The following is a 25,313-nucleotide window of genomic DNA, read 5'->3' on the forward strand; positions in this document are numbered from 1 at the left end:
GCTTGCAGAGGAGGCGCCCCAGGCTTTCGATAGTAGAACGCGTGTGCTTAAGCAGCTTGGGTCAGGGTTTGGAGGAGGTTTTAACGTAGGGTCATGTCCCTTGGCCGTGTATTGCCTGGGGACTGGGGACTGGCGTCCGGGTGACTTACACTCCTACTATGCCTAGAAGCCGGCCACGGGCCCCGAGGGGCAAGCAACCCCTTTCGACTGCTTTTGGGGACTGTCCCATCTCTTCTTGCGGTCCTATACCCTACAAGCCCCAAATCAGCTTTGTCTCCCTAAGAGTGCATTATTTAAGAGGCTGTGTAGACTTTTAGCTGTACTTCGAGAAAAATGTTTCTTTATCACAGTTTGAGAGTTCCGTTCTTTTGTTGCGTCCGGCTGTTTTAAACGCTGGGGAATCTCTGAGCCTGGGCGGGTTAAATCGGGGTTGCTCCTTAGCTACCCCCAACTCCCCTTGCACGTGGGGTTCCAACTGGGAACTCAGCGCTTTCCCGCTGTGTGGTTGGACGCGGTTCCTGAAAAGCCCCACCAGATGCCCACGCCCTTGGCGAGAGAGGAAGAGTCCGTGGGCTGGGGAAAGGAAGGAAGCAAGACTCCAGGCCTGTGGCTTTTTTTTTTTTTTTTTTTTTGGAGCGAGGCGACGGCGTCTTGGACTAATTCCCCACCCTGCGCCCCTGTCCCCTCCTCCAATGTCAGTAGCTGAGAGCCTTTGATCCTTCTTAAGGGTTGCTCCCAGAGCAACAGCCCACCCTGTTGGTGTGGTTTTCTATCTCTGCGAGTCATTACAGCGAATAGCTTTTGGTGCGAGGGGTGATGCTGGGGAAATGAACTCGGGATCAGCATCCCTCTTCATGCGCGACCCCGGAAAGTGGCACAACCTTACTGTGCTGTCCCCAACCCTGGGGCGGGGACACAAATGGAAGAGGTGAGAATCAAATAGAGAAAGTAGTACATGTAAAGTGCCTAACGGGATGACGAATACTGAAGTTCACTCTGTTCCTAAATTATGCCAATAACTAGAAGGGAAACCCTGCCTAAGTCATTAATCAGCGCAGTAGAGGAAAAAAAAATTATTGCCCCATCCGGTTCTGCTTTCAATGAGGCTTTTAACACCCAACGTGGTCACAAATGGGTTCATTCTCGAGAGTCAGAGGTTGTTTCAAGCTGTGGCTAGTGATTCGGAGGAATGCAGCCTAGGCACGGCCATCCATTACAAAAAGATTCGTGGGGGTGGCATATGTGACGCATTTGAGTAGGAAAAAAAAATCAGGCTCTGGAGAAGGCAGGATGCCCGGTCTCAAGTTACATTTTTTTTTTTTAACCCTGCAAAATTCTGTTTGCTGAAGGGATGAGGGAAAATAATAGCCCAGTGGACTGCAGCACTCAGAATGTAAACCTATCAGCGTCTCTAAGAGGTTGACTAATTCTGCTTCCATCTGGACTGCAGGCTCGTCCTCTGCGGGATAATTTGCTGACCATAAGGGTGGCATTAAGGGAGTACCCAGTGCCATCTTGGCAAGCAGATTGCAGCAGATGGTCAGAGGGGTGCCCAGCGAGGCAGCAGCCCCCCTAACAGAGGAGCCCAAGTCCCGAGGAACTGAGTGTCAAATGGGTAGCAGATGTGCCGCCAGAAGTTATTTCAAGACATTTCCTGAGAAAATGTTGGAGATTGCCTGTGTTCACTTTTATTGAGGCCTGGCAGATTTGAAGCAAGGTTCTAGCTTGGGTGCATAATGTTTTCATTAGTACTACTGTTCACAGAGTTTCAAACGAAGGGCCCGCAGACAGACTTTCTCTCAAGCTGGTTTTCTTCCCCTCCTTCTCCACCCCCCAACCCCCACCCCCCCACCCCCGGGAAGTTTGCTTTTGACAAATTGCCTTTACTTTCTTGGGAGCTGAATGACACCTTGCTCTAAACAGCGTAATAGTTCAGGAATATGGTGCTGACGTTTTCCTCCAAGCCACAGATTGGAATCTGCATATGTGGTCTCCAGCTTAAATCCATGCCCTAGAGTGGATGAAAGCTGCTCCCAGTGACTTCTGTTTTCCCCTATTTTTTTGTAGATCTAATGCACACCACTTTCTAAAGAGTGTAGAAGATGGCAAACCGTTTCAGATTTTAATATCTGAATAATATGCTGAAAACAACCCAAGGAGTTTTCTTTTTTTCTTTCTATCTTTTTTTTTCTGGGCAAAGTGGCTTTATTAGTGTGGCAACATCACAATAGGACTTAGCATTGGGGCCCTTCTTGCCAAGGGTGGGCACAACACTGACAAAGCGTTGGTTGTACTGCATTCGCCTCTTGGCCCTGTCTGTCTTCTTTTCCTGTTTGGCCCAAGGTGTCCCAACAGGAGTTCTCTTTAATTATGGAATACATATGGGCACGACAGTTTGCCCCTCGGCCTTTGTTCTGTATTGTGGTTAAAAGAACAAAGACCAATAGAACAGGCCAATAGATGTGTTATGACCACAGCAAGGTATTACTAAATAAAGTGACTTTTAAACTCCAACTCCCATTCGCAGAAGTAATGTGGGGTTTGAAGGAGACAGGGGAGACTGGTGCAAGATACTTCCGATCTGAGGCTCCAAGAGGTGGTCTCAAATACAAAATTTAGTACTTGGGTTTTCCTGGGCGTCCCTGTGGAGATTTTAAAAGTGTGACGCAATGTTTAAAGGAGAGGGGTATTTTTATGACCTCAGCAAGTAAATACTCAATTTGGAACTATTCAAGGGAGGATGGTTTGGTCCAGCAGAACTGGGGGGGGGGGCATCCAGAGTACAGTGAGTGAACTAAATGGGACTCCTTTGAAGAGAGCCTTGTTCTGCACAGGATGGGACAGTATTGTAAACACAAGTTTCTCATGCTTAACTCGCTTTCCTAGCAACAGGAAGACGGAAATGAGGCCATGCAAAAAAAAAAAAAAAAGAGTCCTAAAGGGCTCCAGACAATACTTGATCCACCCTGTACAGCCAGAGGACCTGCAAAAGTAAAAATAACTTCAGATGTTTCCGCTTCCTCCCTGGATATTACCAAACCAGTGCAGACCTGATGTCCCCACGCTGTACAGAGAGCATCAGAACACAACCTGGCCCCAGTTCCCGGGCTCCAGGCATACCAGACAAAGCAGGAGAAAAGGGGAAAGGTGGGTGTCATTTTTAATAATTCCACAGGGTAGTGATACAGTGACGTGAGCTAGAGCCAGTGGCGGGGAGTGATTCTAGTCCCTCCGAGCCTTGGTGTGCTCGTTCCTCTCATGGCCCGTCTGTAAAAAGTTCCCTCCTGTGTGGTCAAGGTCAAGTTAAAAGGCCCAGTTTATAAAGAGTTAATGTCAGCCCTGGCCTGAGAAGTACAAGCCCACGTTCCTCCCCAGGGCTGTGGAATGAGGAGGAAAATGGGTTTTAGGAAAGGCCTCTCACAGCTGTCTCTATGTCTGACTCTGGCCATCTTGGATGGAGGAATGCAGGGTTAAGTATTAGTAGGCTTTGAAGGAGGACCACGAAGGAGGGTTACAATTTGTTTTATAGGTACATGCTACCTACTGCTTCTAATGTGTGCAAGGAGTAGAGGGTCTTTTTCTTTCTTTCTTCAATCTCAAATTACACTAGTCCTCTCTTTCCTGGGGGATGGGTTTCAAGTTCCCAGGGAATTCCTGAAACCATACACAGTACCCATCCTTTTATGTGCCGTGTTTTGCTTTTTCCTTCATGAATACATTGCTGTGATAAGATTCATAGAGCACTAGACCAAGAGTCACATTAGAAACAGTGAAAGAGGGCTGTTGTAACAATTAGCCATCAGAGGAGTTACTAAGGGCTTGCGAATGGTTTATTCATAGAACTTCTTCATGTCATAATCTCCATTTCTTTCTGTTGACTTTGAGGTGGGGATGCAGGGGGTGCCCGTGTCCCTACTCCAGCAGGACACTCAGGTGATGTGGAAAGGGTAGATTTCCAGCCGGGGAGGTCTGTCTGTCAGCCTATCCTGTCTGCTAATACTTCTCCCTTAGGTGACCGGCCCCGCTGTTCTTGTTAAAGGTTATAAGGAGCCATGCGTGGTCAGGATGGAGAACCTCCCCCAGGACAGTTAGCTGCATGACTCTGCCTAGACCTTTTTCACACTAGCTGTCTCTTTCTTGCTATCCTAAGTCGTGGCGGACAGAAAGACAACACTGCATGTCTGGCGTATGTACTGTTACAGAGGCTCACGGTCAAGAGTCATGCCTTTCTAGAATGTTCCGAATGTTCTGACAGAACCTTGCAAAGACTGCTGTTTCCTGGCATGTATCTGGGTAATGTGATTGTAGCCTAGCAGATGGAGATTGTCATTAACATCTGAGAGTCCCAGAATGCCACATCCAGAAAGTCTGACCTCCACCGGACTGGACTGAGCTATGTTTTCTCCAGTGAAGGTGTTGGGAGATTAATTTCTAAGTGTCTGTGCTAGATGTCAGTGAAAAGAGTTGGCTGGCATCTTGCAAAATTTCTGCCTGCTGGGAAGGAAGGCTTTTGGGCGCTTCAGGTAAACATGGTTGACAAGCCAACGCAGCGGAATGGTTTCTCTTCATCTGCACCGCCCCCTGGCTTTGTTCTGTTAGATTTTGGTTTTTGTGATACGGAGTACTTTTTTCTCCCCTGCGGGTCTCTACTTGGTGGCCTTTTTCAAATCAGCCTCTCCCTTAGTAGAGGAAAATATCAAAAGCTAATGGAACCCTGAGGTCTGTTATGCTGGGCCCTGGGTTGTCGGTGACACCTCCCACCCACATTTTGATCTCTTACCCACCCCACCTCTAAGTGTCCTGCGGAGAGAACTGGAAGTCACTTCCTGATTCCTGTCACAAAGGCGCCTTCCTTCTCCTGTAGGAGTCTCCAAAGGATGTGTGAGGGACAAAAGGCTTCCACACCCTGAGATTGAGGCACTCCCAGGTTCCCCATACTTAGAAAGCCAGTGAGGAAAAGACTTTGGAGTGAAATGGCCCATGACCCAGGTATGGCTCTGCCCTACAACCACAGTTTGTGTGTCCTTTGTTACACTCAGGTGACAAATCCGGAATATTTTCTCCAGTCTGGATCAAGTAGAGGCCTCATAGGACAGCCAGTGCCCACTGAATTCCCCATTTCAAACCCAGCTGTATGATATGGAAAGGGGGTTTTGTGTGACGCTTATGCATCTGTCAAAATCATCCCAAGGGAAATTCCAGAACTGGGCAAAGACATCCTTGAAAAGCCTGTCTCCTGCTGAGGGGCAGCTGGGACAGAAGTTCAGTGTCCAAGGTCACAGTCAACCAGATACCACTGCGGACCCCTTCCTGCTGCTGTGTGTAAACAGACTGAGGAGGAGGCCCCCAAATGGGGACCTTAATGTGCTTATCGGGAACTAAATGAGTGGACATTCAACTATTAAATTGTGTGTGTTTCAGGTGCTGGGGTCCTAAGCAATTTTAAAGGAAATGATTTTTTAATCCATATGGAAGATTGGAATTGCCTTTTATATCTTGAAACATATTAAATATTTATAAATTTTAATTTATATATCTTGATATATTTATCTTTTTTAGTACAGATCTGATTGGGTAAGGGGATATACCACTCTTATCACACTCAAAATCATCAGACCACCAAAAAACCCAACCCAGACAGAAAACCTGCAGGTCAAACCAAAAGGCGTCTTTTGTTTGAGGTTAGACCAAAAGAGGAGGCAAACTGAAACCTTTAACCAGCATTTGCCACGTTGTGTTTTCATTGGTCTTTGTTAAAGCATAGCATCGCATTGCGTTCTTTTCTTACTTTTCTTTCCTTCCTTTTCTTTCTATCAAAGAAAACTTAAAGAGAGGTGAGACTGGGTTGGCTCTTGTGACTGCTGCTTTTTTGTTTCTGCTGGAATTCTTTGCTCTCCTCTTTATCTCTAATTCTAGGCTCAGGAAGCGTTCTGATTTTCAGTGTTTTATTTTTCTCTGTTCTGTTCCTCCTGGAGGACCCTGGGGCAAAAGACTGGATGGGGAGCCTTTGCAGAAAAATAAGTTTGGGTAATTTCCAGAGAGAAACGTCTGATGGACAGCACAGAGATGGGGCAGGCTCTAGGACTGTAATCAGGTATTTGGCCTTTGGGAGTGTTAAAAGGAAACTGATTGCGTAACCTCACGTGCATGCGTGACTTTTTACAAAACTGAGGCTTCCTAAAATAAGGCACCTTAAAGCTATGTCACGTCCTTTTTTTGAGACTGTCTTAATGCCTGTAGTTAGCACCCTAAGACCTAATCCAAGCCATTTTCCTTAGTATACAACTGGAAGTCTTTAAGCGTTTGATACAGAGTCCTGGAGATACGTAAATGTGTAAATGTATGTATATTGATTGATGGGTGGGGGAGGGGCACTGTCCTAATGGTATTTTTTTTTTCTTAATTGCTATTCAGAGTAATGGGCTTTCAGTCCTATGTTCATCGAGAGACGTAAAAGCAGGGTGGAGACTGGGGGTGGGTGGGGGCAGAGGGAGGTTTCGGTCTATTTTTATCTCGCTCTAGACTGCCATGAAATAGATCTTTCTCCTCAGTAGTTCAGTTTCCTCTCAGTTTGACCTCTTCGTCCTGGCGCTCGGATGCCCGTTTCTGGTTAGCTGGGGGATATTTTCTATTCCTGGGAATGAGGTACATTCGTGTGGAGAATGGAGCTCCTGACAGCCCTGTCGCTTGGGACCTCACATCTACTCGGAATGGCAGTGAAGTGAAGCACTTGTCCTCGCCTGGTTTGAGTGCTTAAAGCAATACTCTGCAAATGCTGGGCAAAAGGATCCCCAGAGGAAATTTCACTTAATGTGATTTCTGCATCGCTGAAGTGTCATCTCAAGTGCTAGGTCCCCGGTGTAGGCTTTCGGGCTGTCTCCATGGAGGCTTCCTTCTTCCAAAGGAAAACCCTTTATTAAGTTGTCATCACATCACACGGGGAAAGTGGCTTCTTTATTCCCCTCCTTAGATTATTTCTGGGGATTTTCTTTCCTAGAAAGCAGCATCTCTGTCTCTAGTCGTCTACAGATTGAGGGGGTAGTTAGAAAGAAAATGCCCCAAGCTGCTCCTGCTGCTCCTGCTGCTGCTGCTGCTGCTGCTTCTTCTTCTTCTTCTTCTTCTTCTTCTTCTTCTTCTTCTTCTTCTTCTTCTTCTTCTTCTTCTTCTTCTTCTTCTTCTTCTTCTTCTTCTTCTTCTTCTCCTCCTTCTTCTTCTTCTCCTCCTCCTCCTCCTCCTCCTCCCCCTTCCTCCTCCTCCTCCTCTTCCTCCTCCTCCTCCTCTTCCTCCTCCTCCTCCCCCTTCCTCCTCCTCCTCTTCCTCCTCTTCCTCCTCTTCCTCCTCCTCCTCCTCCTCCTCTTCCTCCTCCTCCTCCTCTTCCTCCTCCTCCTCCCCCTTCCTCCTCTTCCTCCTCTTCCTCCTCTTCTTCCTCTTCTTCCTCTTCTTCCTCCTTCCCCTCCTCCCTCCTCCTTCTCCTCCCTCCTCCTCCTCCTCTCCCTCTTCTTCTAATTCCTCTTCCTCTTCCTGTTCCTCTGCTGTAGAAAGGCAAGAAGCTCTCTGGGCTGAAGACACTACCTGGTGCCTGTGAATTCGGGCAGATTGCCCAGACCCTGGTCCACTCCCTAACAACAGGAAAAGGTCCCATGTGCCTGTAGCTCCCTGTTCCCTGCCTCCCCAAGAGTCAGAATGTTGTGGGAGAAGTAAAGCTCTGAAGTATACATACATACACATATATGTATAATGTTTATGTGTTATATATATATATATATATACATATATATTTCTAAGAGCTTTTTTATAGACTGGAGGGTTTTCTATGAAAATTTAATTTGGTTTGGAGTCTGTGGATCCTCGCAGAAGCAAGAGGGTATTGGGTTCTCTGAATCATGAACATGGCTTTTCGTGAAACAGATCAAAGCATTGATTCATTAAAAAAGTGGTTTATATGTTTTTTGGCAACAGAAAGCATCAACAGATGTACACAGTGTTGGGAAATGTCCCTAAAATAGTCTGTAGATGGGTGAGGACTCTGGACGTTAACAGTTAGGGACTGTCTCCTAGAGAAGGGGGTGGGCAGAAAGGAAATACCAGCGCAGAGGCAGGCACTTAGAGAGCCCGTAACTGCTGTATGAAGCCTGAGGTTGACATATCCATACCTACATCTTGCTGTATTTGTTAATCAAAAGTACGATTACTGGAATGAAAAATCAAATCAGTGGTTTCTCTCTACAGCTATTTATTTACCGAGGGACCGCACGCACTGCCACAAAATAGGGTGTAACTGGGGGGATATCAGGGAACCGGAGAGGGCACACAGAGCATACATGGTACATGTTGAAGGAAAAGCAAGAATAAGGAGAGCGGGTAGGAAGAAGCCAGGGAGGCTGGATTAGTTGGGGGTGTCAGTGTTGGGGGCAGAGTGGGCCCATGTGCTCCCCATAGAACGTCCCACTGGGAAGGGGGCTCTCACTGGTGCTGACTTAACAAATCACTTGGGACTTAACAAACTCCCAGGTCCTAGAGGAGCACTTGAGAAGCTAAATGATTCCTAGACAAGGGCAGAGGGTCATCAGGCCCCTGTACCTGGAGGAGGGTGAGAGGAGGGTGGGGGTGGGGGGGTGCTGAGGTCAGCCTTTCCACCTGGCTTCCTGCTTGGCAGGCACTTTGGGGGCTCTGATTAGCCTTGAAAATGGCTGGCAGCTGACCTAGTTCAGAAAGTAAAGACCCAATGAAGGAGAAAACGCAGGTTGGCTCTCTCTACTTAACGCCCCACAGTGGATTTGGGTCTGCCCAGACTGTTTACTCTTGTCTCCCAGAAGCTTCCAGAATATATGCCATAGATGTTTGGAATTTTCTTTTAGGCACCTGAGGGTAGGAATGCAGCTTAGATGCTCTCAGAATCTTTCCTATGATAAGATAACATTGGAGTTTAATAAATATCAAGTAAGTATTCTATGCAACTTGGCCCTAGTGGGAATTCCTCTTACTCCTGATAGCCAGCCTTTGAGAGTTGTGTATGTTTAACATTTATTCCTCTGGTTGTCAAGTGAAAGTTCTTAGTCTGCCTTTGAAGAAATGAAAAAATGTAATGGGCTCTTTTCTTCGCATTTTTACAACCAATCGGCCACGTGGTTCTAGTGTACGAAAGGGAGTATTTCAGGGTGTACTTGAATTAAGGGGGAAGTTGGTGAGGTGAAGAAGGGTGACTTTATTGAAGTCTAGAGAGAGCACCAGCCCTGGATAGCCATGGTATCCTGAGAATGGAGAGAACGCCCTTTTGAATACATTTCAAGAGCTAAAAAGACAGGCAGAGAGGCCAAGTTAGGAGAGCCAAGAACTTGGCCCTGGGGGTTGGATTGTCAGAGTTCTAAGCTGAGTAGGACATAGAGAAGTATGTGGTGTGGGAAAACCAGTCTAGCTTCACATAGAACTTGGCTAGGGGTAAGGATGGGGAGAGGTTTGCCCAAAAGCTGTTAGATTCAAAGGAAGAGTCAAGGACAAAAGAATGTATTAGGCCCTAGAACGTGCTAGTGACTGGAGAGTGACCGTATTGTAGTCCGTCCTGCCTACATGTACATTGCTTAGAGAGATCTTATAGAGTAAGATGTCTATGCCGTGCATGGCGTGGTCTTTGGCATTCGTAGAAAGTCTTTCAAGGCAGTGCTGCCACCATCTAGAGTTAAGAATCACTCTGGTCCCCGATGTTTAACCACCTTACTGTCCTCCTTTGTGGACCCGGATGCTTCTCCAGATGACCCACCCATGAGCCACACCTACTGAGTGAAGGTGGGCAGATCCCAAAGACATTGTGCGCATGGCTGACCTCCTTGACCTAGTGGAGAGACTGATAAGCTGACCCTTTCTTCCCTTTGGAAGGAATCTGTCAGCCAGGGGCAGGAATGAATATCTTGGTTTGGATTTGAAAGCCCCACCCCCACCCCTGTCTGCCCGTAACTCTCTGTACACAGCAACCTTTGCCCGCACATCTGTCTTACTTCAGGACTTGCAAGAAATTGGGGAAAGTGCTTGCGGTTTTTTTGTTGTTGGTGGTGGTGGTGGTGGTGGTTTTTTGTTTTGTTTTGGTTTTTTTTTTTTTTTTTTTTTTTTTTTGTAGCATTCTCTGATTCCTTGGCATTTCTTTGAAGGAAGAAATATGATGGGAAGGCGTATTGGGAAAGAAGGAAAGAAATCCACATGGTCCCACTGGGGAAGCATTGCAGCCCAGTTAGATGTCTAGGCTGTCGCTGGACCTGCTCAGAACAGCAAGCTCAGCGGCAGGATGGCTGGCTAAAGGAAGGTCAGCAGACTTACGGTTAAGGTGTAGTGGGGGAGAAGAAAGAGGCATCCCGGGCAGCCAGGAAATGTGTAAATCTGGGCTAAGGGTTCCCAGCCAGGCACAAAGGGTCTCAGCGCTCATTCATCTCATGTGCAGGCAGAGCTGTGAATGACCAATGACTAAGCCGCTTCCAAGAAAAATTTCCTGTTTCCTCCTTAACATTTGCCTGTTGATTGCTTAGCAGAAAAGCCTTGCCTGCAAGTTTCATTGTGTGGCCATTGTCCTGTGAAGTCTCCGGAGGCCTTTCTGTTTTAAAAACCATCATCTTTGTCGCTCTCAAAACACCACGCACCTGCACTCAAGGTCTCACCTTAGGGCCAGGTGGCAGGGTTCACAGTGAGCAGCGGGGGATGCTAAGGCCTTGACGCACCGGCTTCTGGTGTTCTCTGATGTCTCCGTGCCCATGTACCTGCGTGCGAGCGTTCGCTCCTATGCACATGCTGTGGTATGTTTGTGAGGGTCAAAGTATAGCTTTCTGGCATCAGTTCTCTCCCCCATAGGCACCAGGATTGAACTGCTCTAATCAGATTTGAGCAAGAACACCATTAACACACCCAGCTATCTCCTGGATTTATTTTCAGTATGTTAAACTTTTTTCATTGCTACAATTTTCCCCCCAAAAGAAAAAAAAGCCTACTCTATCCCAAAGAAACGAGCACTGTGAGTCCCTGTTCCCTCTCTCATCTGGGATACAGAGCTCATTTTTTTTTTTTTTTTTTTTTTTGAGGAGAGGTAGGTATTAACCACCATCTGTGTTTTAAGATCTTTTATTTTGAGGGTGGCATGACGACATGTTAGGATCAGTGTGAGGAAATGAACTGGTATGTTGTAAGGTACCCGAGAGTCTTGAGTTCCTCAGGTCTACCTACCAGTCTACCTGGGATTTTTGGTGGTGGCGGTGATGGTGGTGGTGGTGGTGGTGGTGGTGGTGGTGGTGGTTTTGTTTCTTTTGCATAGATGCAGGGATTCGAACTCAAATCCTCATGCTTGCAGAGTGAACGTTCTCAGCCACACAGCCATCTCCCCAGCCCACATCATTTCTTTTCTAACCAGGTGACCCTAAAAGTGACTGTGTGGCATCCGTTTAGGGTTGAATGAGAACATGGCATTTTCTTAGAGATAGAAGATAACTATGTATTTATGTATGTATATGTGTGTATTATGTGTTTTGTGTTTAAAAGACCATGAGTTTGTAAACAAAGAGAGATACTTAAGAGTGTTTGGGGAGAAGAAAATGAAGGGGAAATGGTGTAATATAATCTCCAAAAATAAAAGAAATGATTAAAAAATAAAAGGCTTATTTAAAACAAGCAGGCTTGGTTTTTTTTCTCCCGCAGCCATCTTTGGCAGACAAGAGGGCTACGCAGAGGGAAAATGTGATTTTTCAGTCTTAAAAATAAAACGCTGAGCCTTCGGCTTTCATGGCTTCTCTCCTTAGCAATATCCTTCTAGAAGCTGTTTTACAATTTTTAAATTATTATTTTTTATTTTTATTCTCTATGCATCAGTGTTTTCTCCTGCATGTGTATATGTGGGAGATTATAGGATCCCCAGGACCTGTGCTGCCCCATGGGTGCCGAGACTTGAACCGGGCTCCTTACCGCTGCACTCTCTCAACGCCCCTATTCTCCCCTCTACTATTTTACAATCTTATTAAAACTTTCTTAATTTCTTACTAAGACATGGATTTAAAAAAAACAAAACAAAACATGCGAGGGCTGGCAGGGTGGTTCAGCAGGTGCCTGCCGCCAAGGTGATGACCTAGGATCTGGCTCTGAGATCGCTGTGGTGGGAAGCAGAGACCGGACTTTCACAAATGTCCTCTGGCCTCCACATGTTACCCCTTAGCACACACAGAAGACCTGCCTCAGGTAGCGTGCATCTGTGTAGCGTACCCTATGAATGCAGGGAAGCTCTTCGACACTGTCACCCCTCTAGGCTCTTCATGCTCACGTCCTGAAGTTGTATCTCCACGCTAAACGATTCATGAGAGCAGTGTTTACCATGCTATTTAATAACGGCCCAGGGTCATCCTCTGTATTTCAGTTTTGGGTATTAGCTAGCTTGGCAAATCACAGCTTGTTTTCTCCTTGGTGGGTGCCCAGTAACGGTTTTGCAACTTGCCTTAGTGATGAAAGTTTTCTAAAGATGCTTTTCCTGAAAGGAAAAGAAAAGGTTACCAAAAAAGAAAGTTGGAAAAGTTAGAGCTAGTAGACAAAAGTACTAGGATGTATTTGTGCTAGTGCCCACCCGACCGACGTCTGGCACAATGAAGACGGGACTCCGGGATTGACTTAGCAGTGCTGAGGCTTCTTTAAAGAAGTGAATAGCTTTAAATAACTAAGCACTCTCATGGCCTGGAGAAGGTGGGAAGAGGAGTTGAAAGGAATATTGTCTGTGCAAACACAGAAACTAATTAATGTGTCCAGGGCCTCCTCTGTGAGTCAGTTTTAACAGGATTGTAAATATGTGCCTGAGTGAGTTTTAACACAGTCTGTCAGAGGCTCTTGGCCTCTCTGTTTATCAATACTATCTACAAGTTGTTTAACCACAGGGAACGGGGGCCTTTATTAGGCCTTTAGCCTGCCAAGATGCTTAGAGCGAGTGACTTCATGCCCTCGGTTTCCTGAGGCAGCCCCGTCTCTCTCCTACTGGTGAATACCGTGTTCCTAAAGGCACTTTGTCGGACTCTGGCTGTTAAAAGGCTCTGTTCTCTGGTGTCACCAGGGGCTCTAATAGTACCCAGTCAAGTCCTACTCTAAGGTGTAAGGTGTATCTGGTGTGTTTTGTTGTAGCAGAAGGGCATACATCTTTGTTAGGCCAACTAGGTTTCAGATTAGTTATTCAAGCCCTTCTGCACTCTCACCATGCTTTGCTTTGTCTAGAACTTACTGTCGAGACCCCCGAGACACCCCCCCCCCGTCTTGGTTTATTTTGTTTGTTTTTTCATTGATTTCTGCAACAGGAGGGAAACCCAGGACCTTGTGCATGGCTATACCACTGAGTCACAGCCCCCAGCCCCTTCTGTTTTCTTTAAAGAAAAAAAAATCAATCATAACACTCATTTTTAAAAGATTGAAATATGTATGAAATGTAAGCCATTTGGTATCATTTGATATCGAGGACCTTTTGTTGGTTTGCCTATCGGTATATATTGGTTTACAGAACTTCTATTTTATGGGTCTGATAGAATCAGTGTATTAATGCGGGAAATCCACGTGTGGGGATAACGTGGCTAACAAATTGGTCTGTTTATTTCTCTCTAGAAATTGAAGCCAAGGAAGCTTGCGATTGGCTGAGAGTGACTGGTTTCCCCCAGTACGCACAGCTGTATGAAGGTAAGCCCAGAATGCCATTTCATGAAGTCAACACAGTCGTAACACTGAGTTCATGCACAATACTGACCTAGGAGTCGTTTGGAGATGTTCTATTACTTATTCCACATTTGTTTGTTGTTGTTTTTTTTTTTAAACAATGGGGCAAGTACCCAAGACTCCCACCATCCAAAACAAAAGAAAAAGTAGACCCTGCATAAGAATGGAGTCTTCTTGTCCCTCTGCAAAGAGTAACCTGTGTCCTGAGAACTCTGTTGGTTTCCATGTACTCATTATCTGTAATTTTATTGACGTTCTTGAAAGGTGTACTTTGTGTAATGTCTACCTTTTCACAAAAGAAGAAGGACATTAGGTAGAGCTGTTCCGTTCATGTCGTATTATACTAAGATTCCTCTAATCTATGTGCTCCTACAGCTCATTTTCTATGACTACAATGTAATACTCCATCAAATGGATTAAAGGTCATTCTATCTATACTACGGTTAGTGGGGATCTTAGTTGTTTTATTCTTATAAACTGTTACTTCTGAACATTGGTTGTTACTGTGTTTTCTCACACATGTATAATAGTTTAACTTGCCCGAGCCTAGAAGTAAGGTTTCTGGTTAACAAAGATCCGAATACATACTGTATTTGGTAATACACAGTTTCCCCACAACCCTTGTGCTAGCTTTTACTCCTCTCAATAAAGGCTGTTTACTAGGTACTAACAGGAAGCCAATGGAGGAATAGCTTCTCCTGTCATGTTGTGCTACTAAGATGCCTATGGGTGACCATGACTGTCTTTCAAAATGGCTAGGAAAGAGAGGCTATTGAATGTGCCCCAAGACACAAAGCAGGTTGCTTACTGGCTTGCTTTCTTATAGTGCCCAGGACAACCTGTCCAAGTGGCCCCGCCCACAGTGGGCTGGGCCCTCCCGTGTCAATCATTAATCAAGAAAATAACACGCACACAGGCCAATCTGAGAGGGGCATTTTCTCAGTTGCGGATCTCTCTTCCTAGATGTCAAGTTGACAGGATGCTGGGGACAGAGAAAGAGCAGTGGTCTCTAACTCATTCTGTGGGTCTCTGGGTCTGTAGGCTGATACTTACGTTGTATCCTCTAAAATGTATTAGCTGTTCATTCAAATGGGAGACCTAATATCTGTACGTGAAGTCATTTTATAAGTACAGCTTTAAAATAGTGATACAGCTAAACTCTTAACTCCTCTTCTGTAGGGCTTCCTGAGCCCTGAGGGGAGAGATTTGATGGAGACATCCCTTAAGGCTGAGTTCCAAGGTTTCCCATTCTGCATAATGTTTAGCTCTGAGTCTCTGTATTTGTTCTGCTCTGTGTGTGTGTGTGTGTGTGTGTGTGTGTGTGCGCGCGCGCGCGCACACACACACACACACACACACACACACACACACACACACACTATCAGTAGTATTTGGTTTTACCCAAAGTCCCTGGTCTCTCTGGTCTCAGATTCTTAGTCATGCAAGTATGTGTTCCATTTCAAGGAGAGGGCCTTAAGTCAATCAGACATTGGTTGGTTACTCCAAAACTTCATGCCACAGCTGCCCTAGCATACCTTGCAGGCAGGACACCATTGTAGATCAAAGGGTTTGGGGCTGGACGGACGGGCACGTACTTTCCTCTTGGGGTAGTGTATAGGGTACCTTCTTGTACCAATGACACTAGAACGTATGGGTGACTGTTGGCTTTTACATTCTGAAGCAGCTTACTGTCTCTCGGTTTCACAGCCTATCCGAAAACTTAGTTTTGAGTTTTAGCACCATTCTCCTTAATGTGGTGAGTGGCTCGCCTTCAGACAGAACTCCTGACCTACTTACTCAAGGGCTTTAGAGGTGGAAGCAAGCTGGAGCAGCACTTGGGGCTTTTCTAATTTACAGCTCTCTGGAGATAAAGGTAATTGGATTCCCAGCGGTGGCTTTTGTTCTCCTCTTTAAGAGTTCCATTTCCTTCAGTCAGGTAGGGGTGTTTCAGTTTGGGGTGTTGATGTGCTGCTGGGTGACACCTTCTTGTGCCTGTTGGTCTTGGTAAATCCAATTTCCAGCCCCTTTCTTATTTTCACAGCCCTAAAATGCAAGCTCCGTTTTTTTTTTTTTTCTTCGTTTGATACCTGGGACTCCCACACCTGCCCACGTCATTTGAAACACAGCTGACTCCGGAGTGTGCCCTGCTGAGGTCTAGGCAGTGGTTTCTCCCCCATCCCACGCCCGTGCCAGGTTAATAAGCCATACAGGTTCAGAGGATAACAGCCCTCAGGGGCCCCATCTTCTGATTAGCTTTATTTGGAACCTGGATACTTGTACTTCCTGCCTCTAAACCTAACCTCGAGGTTGGGTTCAGACCATACTTGTGTCTGTCTTTTAAAAACCAGTTCCTTCTGAAAACATTCTGAGCAAGTAAGAGAAAGTGGACTTCTCGGATTCCTCACAGTCATTACTGGATGTTTTTAGAAAACAGAACTGTTCATTTGGATCAGAAAAGTGACCTTCAGTACAGCACAGGAAGTTAGAGTCGACTAAAATAGCTCGTCTGCTTTTTCACATAGGCGTAACAGGCAAGGAAGTAATCCTTTGCATTCACACGTATAGGTTTCATATTATATATTACCTAAAAATATATTCTCTGATTTGGGCTTATTGTTTAATAAAGTCTGGGGCTATGTGGTCTTGGTTCAGTTTAGTCTTTTATAATTTGCATTCATAGTCACTGTCAGCCTTCACTGTGTGGTCATCCCTCTGTCTACTGATGCAGAAATATAAGGTTGGACTATTATGCTCCATGTATATCTTTCTTGGTCACTGAGCTGAAACTGTGTCCTTGGTCTGCATGTATGGTCCATCAGGGTGAGACTAATCTGACCCTTGCCTCCGGAAGAAAGGATCAAATGGTGAACTCATGACGAAATATCTTTCCCAATTGTTTTTAAAAGCGATGCTGTAAGTGTATCCCTAAAAAAGGGGATTCTTTAGGAATACGGAGTTCTGTATTATCCGTAAAACCAGAGATTATGAGTTAGAAACTGTTGAAGTCAACCTGTCAACTCGGAAATAAGGGCGTGAGGACTAGTTAGCTCTACAATTCCTAACAGTCACCACTCCTACCCAGCTCGAGCATTTCCTCTTCAAAGCTCAGGAGTATTGTGTAGGCGATGGTGGTGGTGGTGGTGGTGATGATGATGGTGGTGGTAGTGGTGATGATGATGGCGGTGTCTTCTGCCTCTTGGCAACCCAGAGGAGGCAGACATTGGCCATACTTAATGAGCTTTTTACTGGGAAGCCCATAAGTCAGCATTAGTAGCTGAACTGCACAGGATGGTAGCTTGCTTTTACCCAGTGGGATTTTGGAGCTGTGGTCATCTTTCTGTCATTCCTGAGTGTCTTCCTTCTCCCGGATTGATCTACAGGATGCATTTATCCATAGGTTTTCGCTGTAATCATGTCTGGTCTGAAACCTCTATGTATACCGTCTCTAGCTTGAAACTCATGTGGTGATTAAAGGCGTGTGTCATCGTGAAGGGATTTTTTTTTTTTTATTTCCAAAGCTAGAACCCAAGGAGCAATTTTCTTTTTCTTTTTTTAATGTTCAGTTGACATGGGGTAAGGGCAAGCAGTCCTGTATGTGTCGTGATCAGAACAGAGTAGTTGGCATATCTGACTCCCCAGCTATTCATGACTGCTTTGTCTTGGGGAGCGTTCAATAGCCTCTCTGTTCTAGCCATTTTGAAAGACTGTCACGGTCACTCAGAGGCATCTTGTTAGTACACCATGACAGGAGAAGCTATTCCTCCACTGGCTTCCTGTCAGTACCTAGTAAACAGCCTTTGCCTTACCCCTCCCCCTATGTCCCTCCATATTCCCAGGCTCCCCTAGCCCGCTCTCTTTACAGGCATCTTCAGACCTATGCAAGTGGTTCATTGTTCTGAGAGAACCGGACTCTTACTGATGGGGGGGTGGGGGCTGGGCGCTATTGTTTTACTGTAACTGTATAGTTGGTCCTTTGTTTCACTGCAACTTAAAAACCCCTCGGCTGCTAATATTTGTTTTAAAATGGCATATCTTGAATTCTCTGCAGTCTACCCTATCATGTAAATGGACCAGTCCCTCCAGCTGCTCCTGGCCATTGTTCGATAAGTTTCCTGGCCTGAGTTCTGGTTTGTTTTTGCTTTTGCTTTTGTTTCCCCCCCCCCACCCCCCCCACCCCCGTGGCCCCCTTCCCTGATGACTTCTGAGCAAGGACATTTTGGTTTAAGCCACATTACAAAGGGGACTCCTCACAGGATTCGTTCTAGCTTAAATTATAACTTACAGCAGGTATTTACTACCTTCCAGTCATTTTGAACCACTTCTGCAACAAAGAAGCTTTAGAGAACCAGAGCTGGTTTAGACCGGCCCAGAGCATCCACTTAGCTTGCTAGGAAGTATGAGCCATAGATACTCAGCATCTTGCCAGAAGAGTCTAATTGTCAAGCTCCTAGGCTCTCGACAAATGGACGTGTCTTCATTCTTCTTACAGATCTCCTGTTTCCTATTGATATTGCGCTGGTCAAGAGAGAACACGACTTCTTGGACAGAGATGCCATCGAGGCTCTCTGCAGGTAACCTGACATTTTCCTTTCTTTTAAAAACATGGTGCTTTAATCTCTGCACTCGGGAGGTAGGGGCAGGCCCAGCCGAGTTCAAGGCCAACCTTGTCTACAGAGTGAGTTCCGGGGCTGCATAGAGACACCCCCTGTCTCCGGAGAGTTAAACAAAAAATGATAGTTGTCTCTCAGACTCCGGTTTGCTTTATTTTAGACCACATGAGGTCTTTGATTATCAGATGGCACAGTGATTCATGCTGCCCCGCTGTAGACCGTTGGATGACCGCTAACGTAAACTGCTTTTATGTAATGGGCGGAGTGCTGGCCTCCGAGGCCCTCGGGTAGCACCATCCCATATTGCGTTATCACTTGACAACAAAAGCAGCAAACTTTCTCAAGAGCTCACAGAACCTACCACAGGTACAGTGAGGGAGTCAGGGCTGCCACTGTGCAGAGTGGAATGAGAGAGTCACAGACAGGGGCTAGCACAGAGAGCCAGGCAGGGTTGTCCTTGAATTCCAAGGAGGCTCCTCAGGACCTCCAGTTGCCCCAGGTAGAGTGATGACGGGATTAAGTAGGCCGTAAACTCACTGAGCACAGCCTTTAATGTACAGGAGACAGGCAGTAAACATGCATTGATGGGAACTTTGAATAAAGCTGTCAGAGGTGCCATTCAGAGTGCTGGTCGCTCTCCAGGCTGAAAAGCAGCTGGTTGGGGTTTAGAGAAGTGAACGTAATAAAAACCTGAGGCTCTGCAGGCCCCAGATAATCCTCTCAAACCCTGGGTGACATTTTCGATTCACCTCCCATTAGTCATCGCTTTGTAACTTTTCTCAAAACTGAAAAGCCTCCATCGCCCTGTTCTAGGGAAAGGAATATACATAGGCAGAATTCACGTGTTGGTACAATTTCTAAAAGAAAAAAGAAACCATATTTTACCCCCAAGAAACAATCAGTTCTCTTTTAAATGACTTAGTAACGGACCTCGTGTGTGTGTGTGTGTGTGTGTGTGTGTGTGTGTGTGTGCGCGCGCGCGCGCGCATATATGCCTGTCCCTATGTGTGAACGTGTGAACATGTGTGCATGCTTACAGAGGCCAGAGGTTAGAATCCAGAGTCCTCCTCCGCTGTTCCATGCCTTCTCTTTTGAAGCAAGGTCTCATTGACTCTGGAACTCACCAGTTCAGCCCAAGCTCCAGGGTTGTGATGCCTGGCTTCTACCCAGATGCAGGGGGTCCACTTAGACCCTCACACTTGCACGACTGGACTCTCCATCCAGTCCCTAATTTCAGTGTCTACTTTAACTGGGGAAAGCATCTTAAGGTGAAATGATGTCTGGTGTTTCTTTTCCTGTGTATGAGAAGAACACAGTAACGACTGTGAATATACTACACACACACACATACACACACACACACATACACACACACACACACACACACACACACACACACACCCTTTCTTATATAATGTTTTTTGAAGCAGTAAGCTTGAGTAGTAAAGTTTTGGGAAAAGATACGTTATATGTTTAGAATAGAGCATGGAAAAGAGTAGATTTTAGAGTTTGGGAAAAGAAAAAAAAACATATTTTACCCCCCAAGAAACAGTGTAGAGCTTCAGAGTGTGCAGGCTGTGCACACAGTTTTCTGGGGAAAGCAACCTAGTGTTCTGAAAGTGTGTAATGTCACCACTGTGCCCTCTGGAATGAGCAATGTCACCGGTGCCTTTTTGGAGAGGGTAAGAAGCCAGCATCTGGAACAGGCCCTGCCGCCGACATTGTAGAGATGTTTTTGTGCTTCGCTGCCTTGCAGAATCAATGTCTTCTCAAGTCATCACTGCCGGCAGTGCATATGAATGAGGTCATTTGGAAGAAGCATCTTGGGAAATTCTCGAGCTTTAGATCACCCATCTCGTACACGTTAAGCCACTTTGGGAGTCGGCCTGTGGAACCACATCAACAGCTTAGGAATTTCTGGGTCAGAAAAATACCATTGCAGTATGTCAAAAAAATTCTTGAAAAATTTTTCCCCCCCGGAACGCCAGTTCGAAATCAACTTTTTTCTTTTTTAGAAAGAAAAAGGCATACTCTACAGTTTGATTTACGCTTAGCTCTGAACCCCATAACCCCATAACCTGAGAAGAGAAGCCGCATCCTATAGAAGAGACTAGATCCATACAGGGCTTTATCTGTCTTCAGACTTGGCCATGCGTTCTGGGTCAGCTAACATACTTCATACAAGTGAGGTATGATACTTTAAAAAAAAAAAACATTTAAAGGATGAGTGCAAAAGGCCAGCTTGCATTTACATTTTTTCTTTTCTTTTTTTTTTTTTAAAGGAAAGTCTTATTCCTGTAAATGCCCACTATCATCTCAGCCCCAGGGAGGCAGAGGGAAAAAACAAACTGGTAATCCGAAGCCAGTCTGGGCTACACCGCAAGATCCTCCCTCAAAAAAGTGACTTTTTAGTTAAAACAGAGAAATTATTCAGAGACTATAGTAAGAATCATCATTACGTATTGGGCGATGGAAAGCCCAAGGCCCTTGTCCACGCACCCACATCTTGGCAGTGACTTGAGCTTTCAGAGAAGGGAACAGATGGGAGAGCCTTAGGCAGATTTCAAGAGCCCTGCATTGGCTTTCTGATGCTTCCTCTGCCATCAGATAACAAGGCTGTAGTGTATTAATTTATAAATCTCTCCTCTTGGCTGGTGGTGGTCTTCTCTGTGGACAGACTTTTAATGGGCGTGCATCTTTCCCCCATTTAGACATTTAAGAAGGTGAGTTGTAGACATGGGATTCCTCACCTCGTGAACTCTCCCCTGAGGTGAACCGTATTCTGTGTGCTGTCACAGTGGCTTCTGCTTGGGCAGAAAATGTTCATATTTCCACACTCGTTAGTCCTACAGCTGCTCCGATACAAAGCTAAAAGGAGCTGATTTTTAAAAAATATTTCTTACTCAGGACAGAAGACTCTTAGACACAGGATGGGTTTGAACAGTGGACTTCCTGAAATATAAAGTCTAGTAATGACCAAAAATTATAATTATTAGGCTAGTGGGCTTTTTATATTTTTAAAAATTTTATGTGTATGAGTATTTTATTTTGTACAGTATATGTACAGTGTCTATGAAGACAGAAGAAAACACTGTATTCCCCTGGAACTGGAGTTACAGATGGTTGCGAGCCTCCATGTAGGCGCTGGGACTTGAACCCAGGTCCATCTGGACGAACAACAGGCAGTGCTGTTAACCACTGAGCCATCTCTCCAGCCCCCTGCCTGGTATTCTTACTGTGTTAGTCTAAGGTAGCAGTGGACCTGTTCCCCTGGAGAGATGCTTTCCCCTCAGTCTTGCTAACTTCAGTAATAGCCTAGCCCACTGGGCAGGCTTTGACTATGAGCAGCTCTGCTCAGAACTGGAAGAGTGTTCAGTGGTGTCTCAAAGCACACACTGACCACCGTACACTGCGAGCCATGCCGGGATGCCTCTTGTGAAATGTCGTCTTCCTGTGGCTTTCGGGATCATGTCAGACCCCAGTTTTCCTTTGGAATTAAAACCGACTCCTTCTACCAACACATGAAAAGAATTGTGAAAGACATCAGCTAGTAGTTGTCAAATGAAAAAAACAAAACAAAACTATGTTGTCTGTCACCAGCACCACCTTGATGCACCAAAGCCGTGTTGAGCATTGTGGAGATATTCAAACCTTGTTGCTCTAACCATTCAGTTTAAAGAGACTCAAGTAATTGGGGAAGATAGGGGATGCTTGGGGTGGGACTTTGCTATGTAGACCAAATTGGGCTAGAACACAGCAGCAGTCCTCCTGCCTCAGCCTCCCAAGTGCTAGGATGACTCCCAACAACAAGGAGCTTAAATACTTTTTTTTGTATGAATGCCAGGAAAACTTCCAGGAATTTGAAGAATTTTCTTCAGGGCCTTTGTGTTCTTATTTCTTCTGACTTATTTTAAATGCAAGGAGGGCTAGACCTCCAGAGCTCCTGAAGCTTTAATGCCTCACCTTTGGCTCCCTCTGTCTTGGAAAAAGACCCAAGGCACCTAGGAGATAAGGCAGGCACATTCCTGTGGTGCTGGAGCCTGGCCTTAGGCCGTGGTGAGGTGCGAACGCCCAAGGCCACAGATGGTTACTGGTGGCAGTGTCTCAGCCACTGAAAGATGCTACTTCAGATCTACTCAGCTGGCTTCATTTTTTCCCCCCATCATTAATAATTGTTTCACAGCCAACTGTAGAAGTTGCTGTCTTTGAGCACCAGAGCCACTGTGTTTAAGTCCAGGGGCCTTGAAAAAGATTCCTGAACTCTCTAAGCCCCCCTTTCGTCCTTTATAAAATAAAGATAAATCGTGGTGTATGTCGTAGGAGGTTGTCAGAGGACTAAAGAATGAGCTAGTGCCTCACCCAAAGACAGTGGCAGTTCTCCTAGTTAGAACCGTATGTTGTTTTTTTTTTTTCCGGAGCTGGGGACCGAACCCAGGACCTTGCACTTGCTAGGCAAGCTCTCTACCACTGAGCTAAATCCCCAACCCCTGTTAGAACTGTATTTTAATTCTTGGTTGACATAACATGACTGTGTGTCTGTGGCAGGATGTGATGTTCCAATGCTTGTGTATGACCAAATCATGGAGGTTAACGTATCTGCCACCTTCTACATTTATCATTCCTTGTCTGGAGAATATGCAAATTGGCTATTTTAAAATACAAAATGAATGCTAGCTAGAGTCACCCTGGTATGCCAAGTCCCCTTGGTGCTGCCTTTGCCGCCTGCCTCTTTGTGACTTCCAGTCCCTTCCCATGTTCTGGTGACCATCCTTCTGTTCTTTTCTGTTAAATGAGTTTCTTCTCTGGCCAGAGCTACTATCTTATATCCCTAGGACCCCTCTGTAAGTGTGAGAGTCCTACTCTTTGGAGATCCTGGGGGATTCGGGTGAGTGAGAGGAAATAATTGACCACCATGGAAACCCCGAGAGTAAGCACGGCCTTCAGGAACGTAATACCATTAGTCTGGTGCTGCCAACATAGCAAGATAAAAGTTGACTTTTTCTCAAACCAACCTCCTGGATCTTTTGTTGTTTGGCTCAAACCGGAGTGTGTGATGTTACCCCACCTCCCCAAGCCCGTAGGCCTCCATGCCTAGTAAATTTGGTTATAAACACCACTCAACCATTAAAGCCCAAATGGAGTCAAGTGGAGATTTGATTACCGGTTCGATTAATGAAACCCAGACCCAAGACTGACTTAACGGTTGCTCATTCTTAAAGCCTTGAAAAACTTGGGGGAGTGAAACATTTGGGTGTGTCATTTAACTGAGGCCCCTCAGAGAGAGACCCTACATTCCCTCTGAGCTTCCAGGGTCTCTCAACGGTTCTCCCCCTTTTCCCAGGCAAGAAGAGGTTTTCTGAGCATGGGTATCCTCGCTTTATCTCTGTTTATTCTATAAACAGCCTTCCACATAATCTGTGGAATCAAAGGCAGGCTTATCAGGCTTCAGAAAGACTGCCTGCCTCTCCTGGTGCATCCAAGTTGTCAGAGCAGGCAGGACCCGGGAGATAAGGCCACTGAGGGCACAGGATCAGCTAGAAGTAGAGGGAATTAAGTGCTCTTACTCCATGACACAAAGTAACTTGGGAAAGAAGTACAAGTCTGATGGGGAGGTATATGCAACTTCTGAGGTAACAAGTAGACACATGTAAAAGGAAGACGTTGGCAATGATCATCTGGAAGGTAATAGGATGAACTGAGGCCTGGGGAGCTCTCACTCACACTTTGAACACTAGTTAGCGAGTAGTTAACAGTGCTATTGGTTTTGTTTTCTCCTGTGACTTTTAGTGAAGTTGATTGATTGATTGATTGATTTCCGTTGTACTCAGGGTTGAACCCTGAACCCTTGTTTGTCCTTAGCAAGTACCCTATCACTGAGCTACTCTGCCATCCCCGTTTCTCTAATGTTAAACTGATGTCACCGATGATGAGGGCAGCACATTCAAAGCTGCAGTTTGACTCCTGTCTCAGAGGGGACTGTGTCCTAAGGGACTGCTTGAGCTCAGCGAGATGTTTAAAATAGTCATTTGTGCTATTCTGTCTATGTGGGAAACATTGTCTCCTGATAGGAAACTAGAAGGCACTGAGTACTAAAGAGGGCTGAAACTTTGCCTCCGTATAATAAACTTAGGCCGTAAAAGTCACCTTCCAACTTGGAAATTACTAAGGCCCATTGTCCTTCTTAATTCTTGAGTGTGACGGAGGCACTGAATGAACACTTTGCCATCAACCTTCCCCAGTTCCTACTGCTGTCCCATTGCCCCTGAAGCGGACCGGCCACCGACACCTTATAGTACGCTATCTACTGAAGAAAGTTGGGTGTGAAGGGTAAACCAATGGTACAAGAAATAGAAAGGCCCCTTTGAGTTAGTCCCGGTTTTTTGAGAATAGAACTCACTTGCTAGACCAGGCATGGCCTCCAACTCACAGAGATCCCCTTGCCTCTGCCTCCTAGGTATTAAGATTAAAGACGGGTACCACCGTGCTGGGACTCCATTACCTGTCACTTTGTAAGGGGAGTGTAGCATGTCTGCCTAAATTAGAAATGAGTTCAGAGAAGCTCATTACGTGTATCAGTTGTTCAGAAGACATGTTTGCCAGCCCGTTCGTGATTTCCTCTCTTTGCTCATGTCCCTTCTCTGTTCTGTAGGCGGCTAAACACGCTAAACAAGTGTGCAGTCATGAAGCTGGAGATCAGTCCTCACCGGAAGCGAGTGAGTACCAGAACCGCACAACTGGAATGGGGGTAGGTGGGGGCAGGGCAGCAAGCACACAAACCCAGACAGGACCCTGACGCTCAGTAAAAACATCCCGTTTGTCCATCCCGCGTGTTAAAACCCGTATTCGGAGTCAGCGTGGATTATGATATCTATTGCTCTGGACTTGAAGAAATCATGTTACTCTCCCATGGCTACCGTGTGATTAAAAACATGAAGCCTGTTGAATCTCAGAGGAATTTCCCATTGCTCCCCAGAGGAAATAAAGCTAACATTCCTT

General features: G+C 45.8%; 1 protein-coding gene across 6 annotated transcripts in view; it reads left to right on the forward strand.

The window, feature by feature from the left end:
- Positions 1-25,313, forward strand: part of Dlc1 (DLC1 Rho GTPase activating protein) — a 420,643-nt gene that overhangs the window by 377,560 nt on the left and 17,770 nt on the right. For 5 of the 6 annotated variants that reach the window (XM_039094797.2, XM_017600236.3, NM_001370997.1 and 2 more), the window contains 3 exons: positions 13,600-13,671; positions 18,197-18,278; positions 24,967-25,030. In XM_039094797.2, the coding sequence (XP_038950725.1) occupies positions 13,600-13,671; positions 18,197-18,278; positions 24,967-25,030 (218 nt within the window). Of the gene's footprint in view, positions 1-615; positions 3,148-13,599; positions 13,672-18,196; positions 18,279-24,966; positions 25,031-25,313 lie in introns of those variants that run through there. The other variant, XM_039094799.2, reaches the window with a different exon arrangement.

The sequence above is a fragment of the Rattus norvegicus genome, chromosome 16 (assembly GCF_036323735.1).
Source record: "Rattus norvegicus strain BN/NHsdMcwi chromosome 16, GRCr8, whole genome shotgun sequence".
In the NCBI taxonomy this organism is placed as follows: Eukaryota; Metazoa; Chordata; class Mammalia; order Rodentia; family Muridae; genus Rattus; species Rattus norvegicus.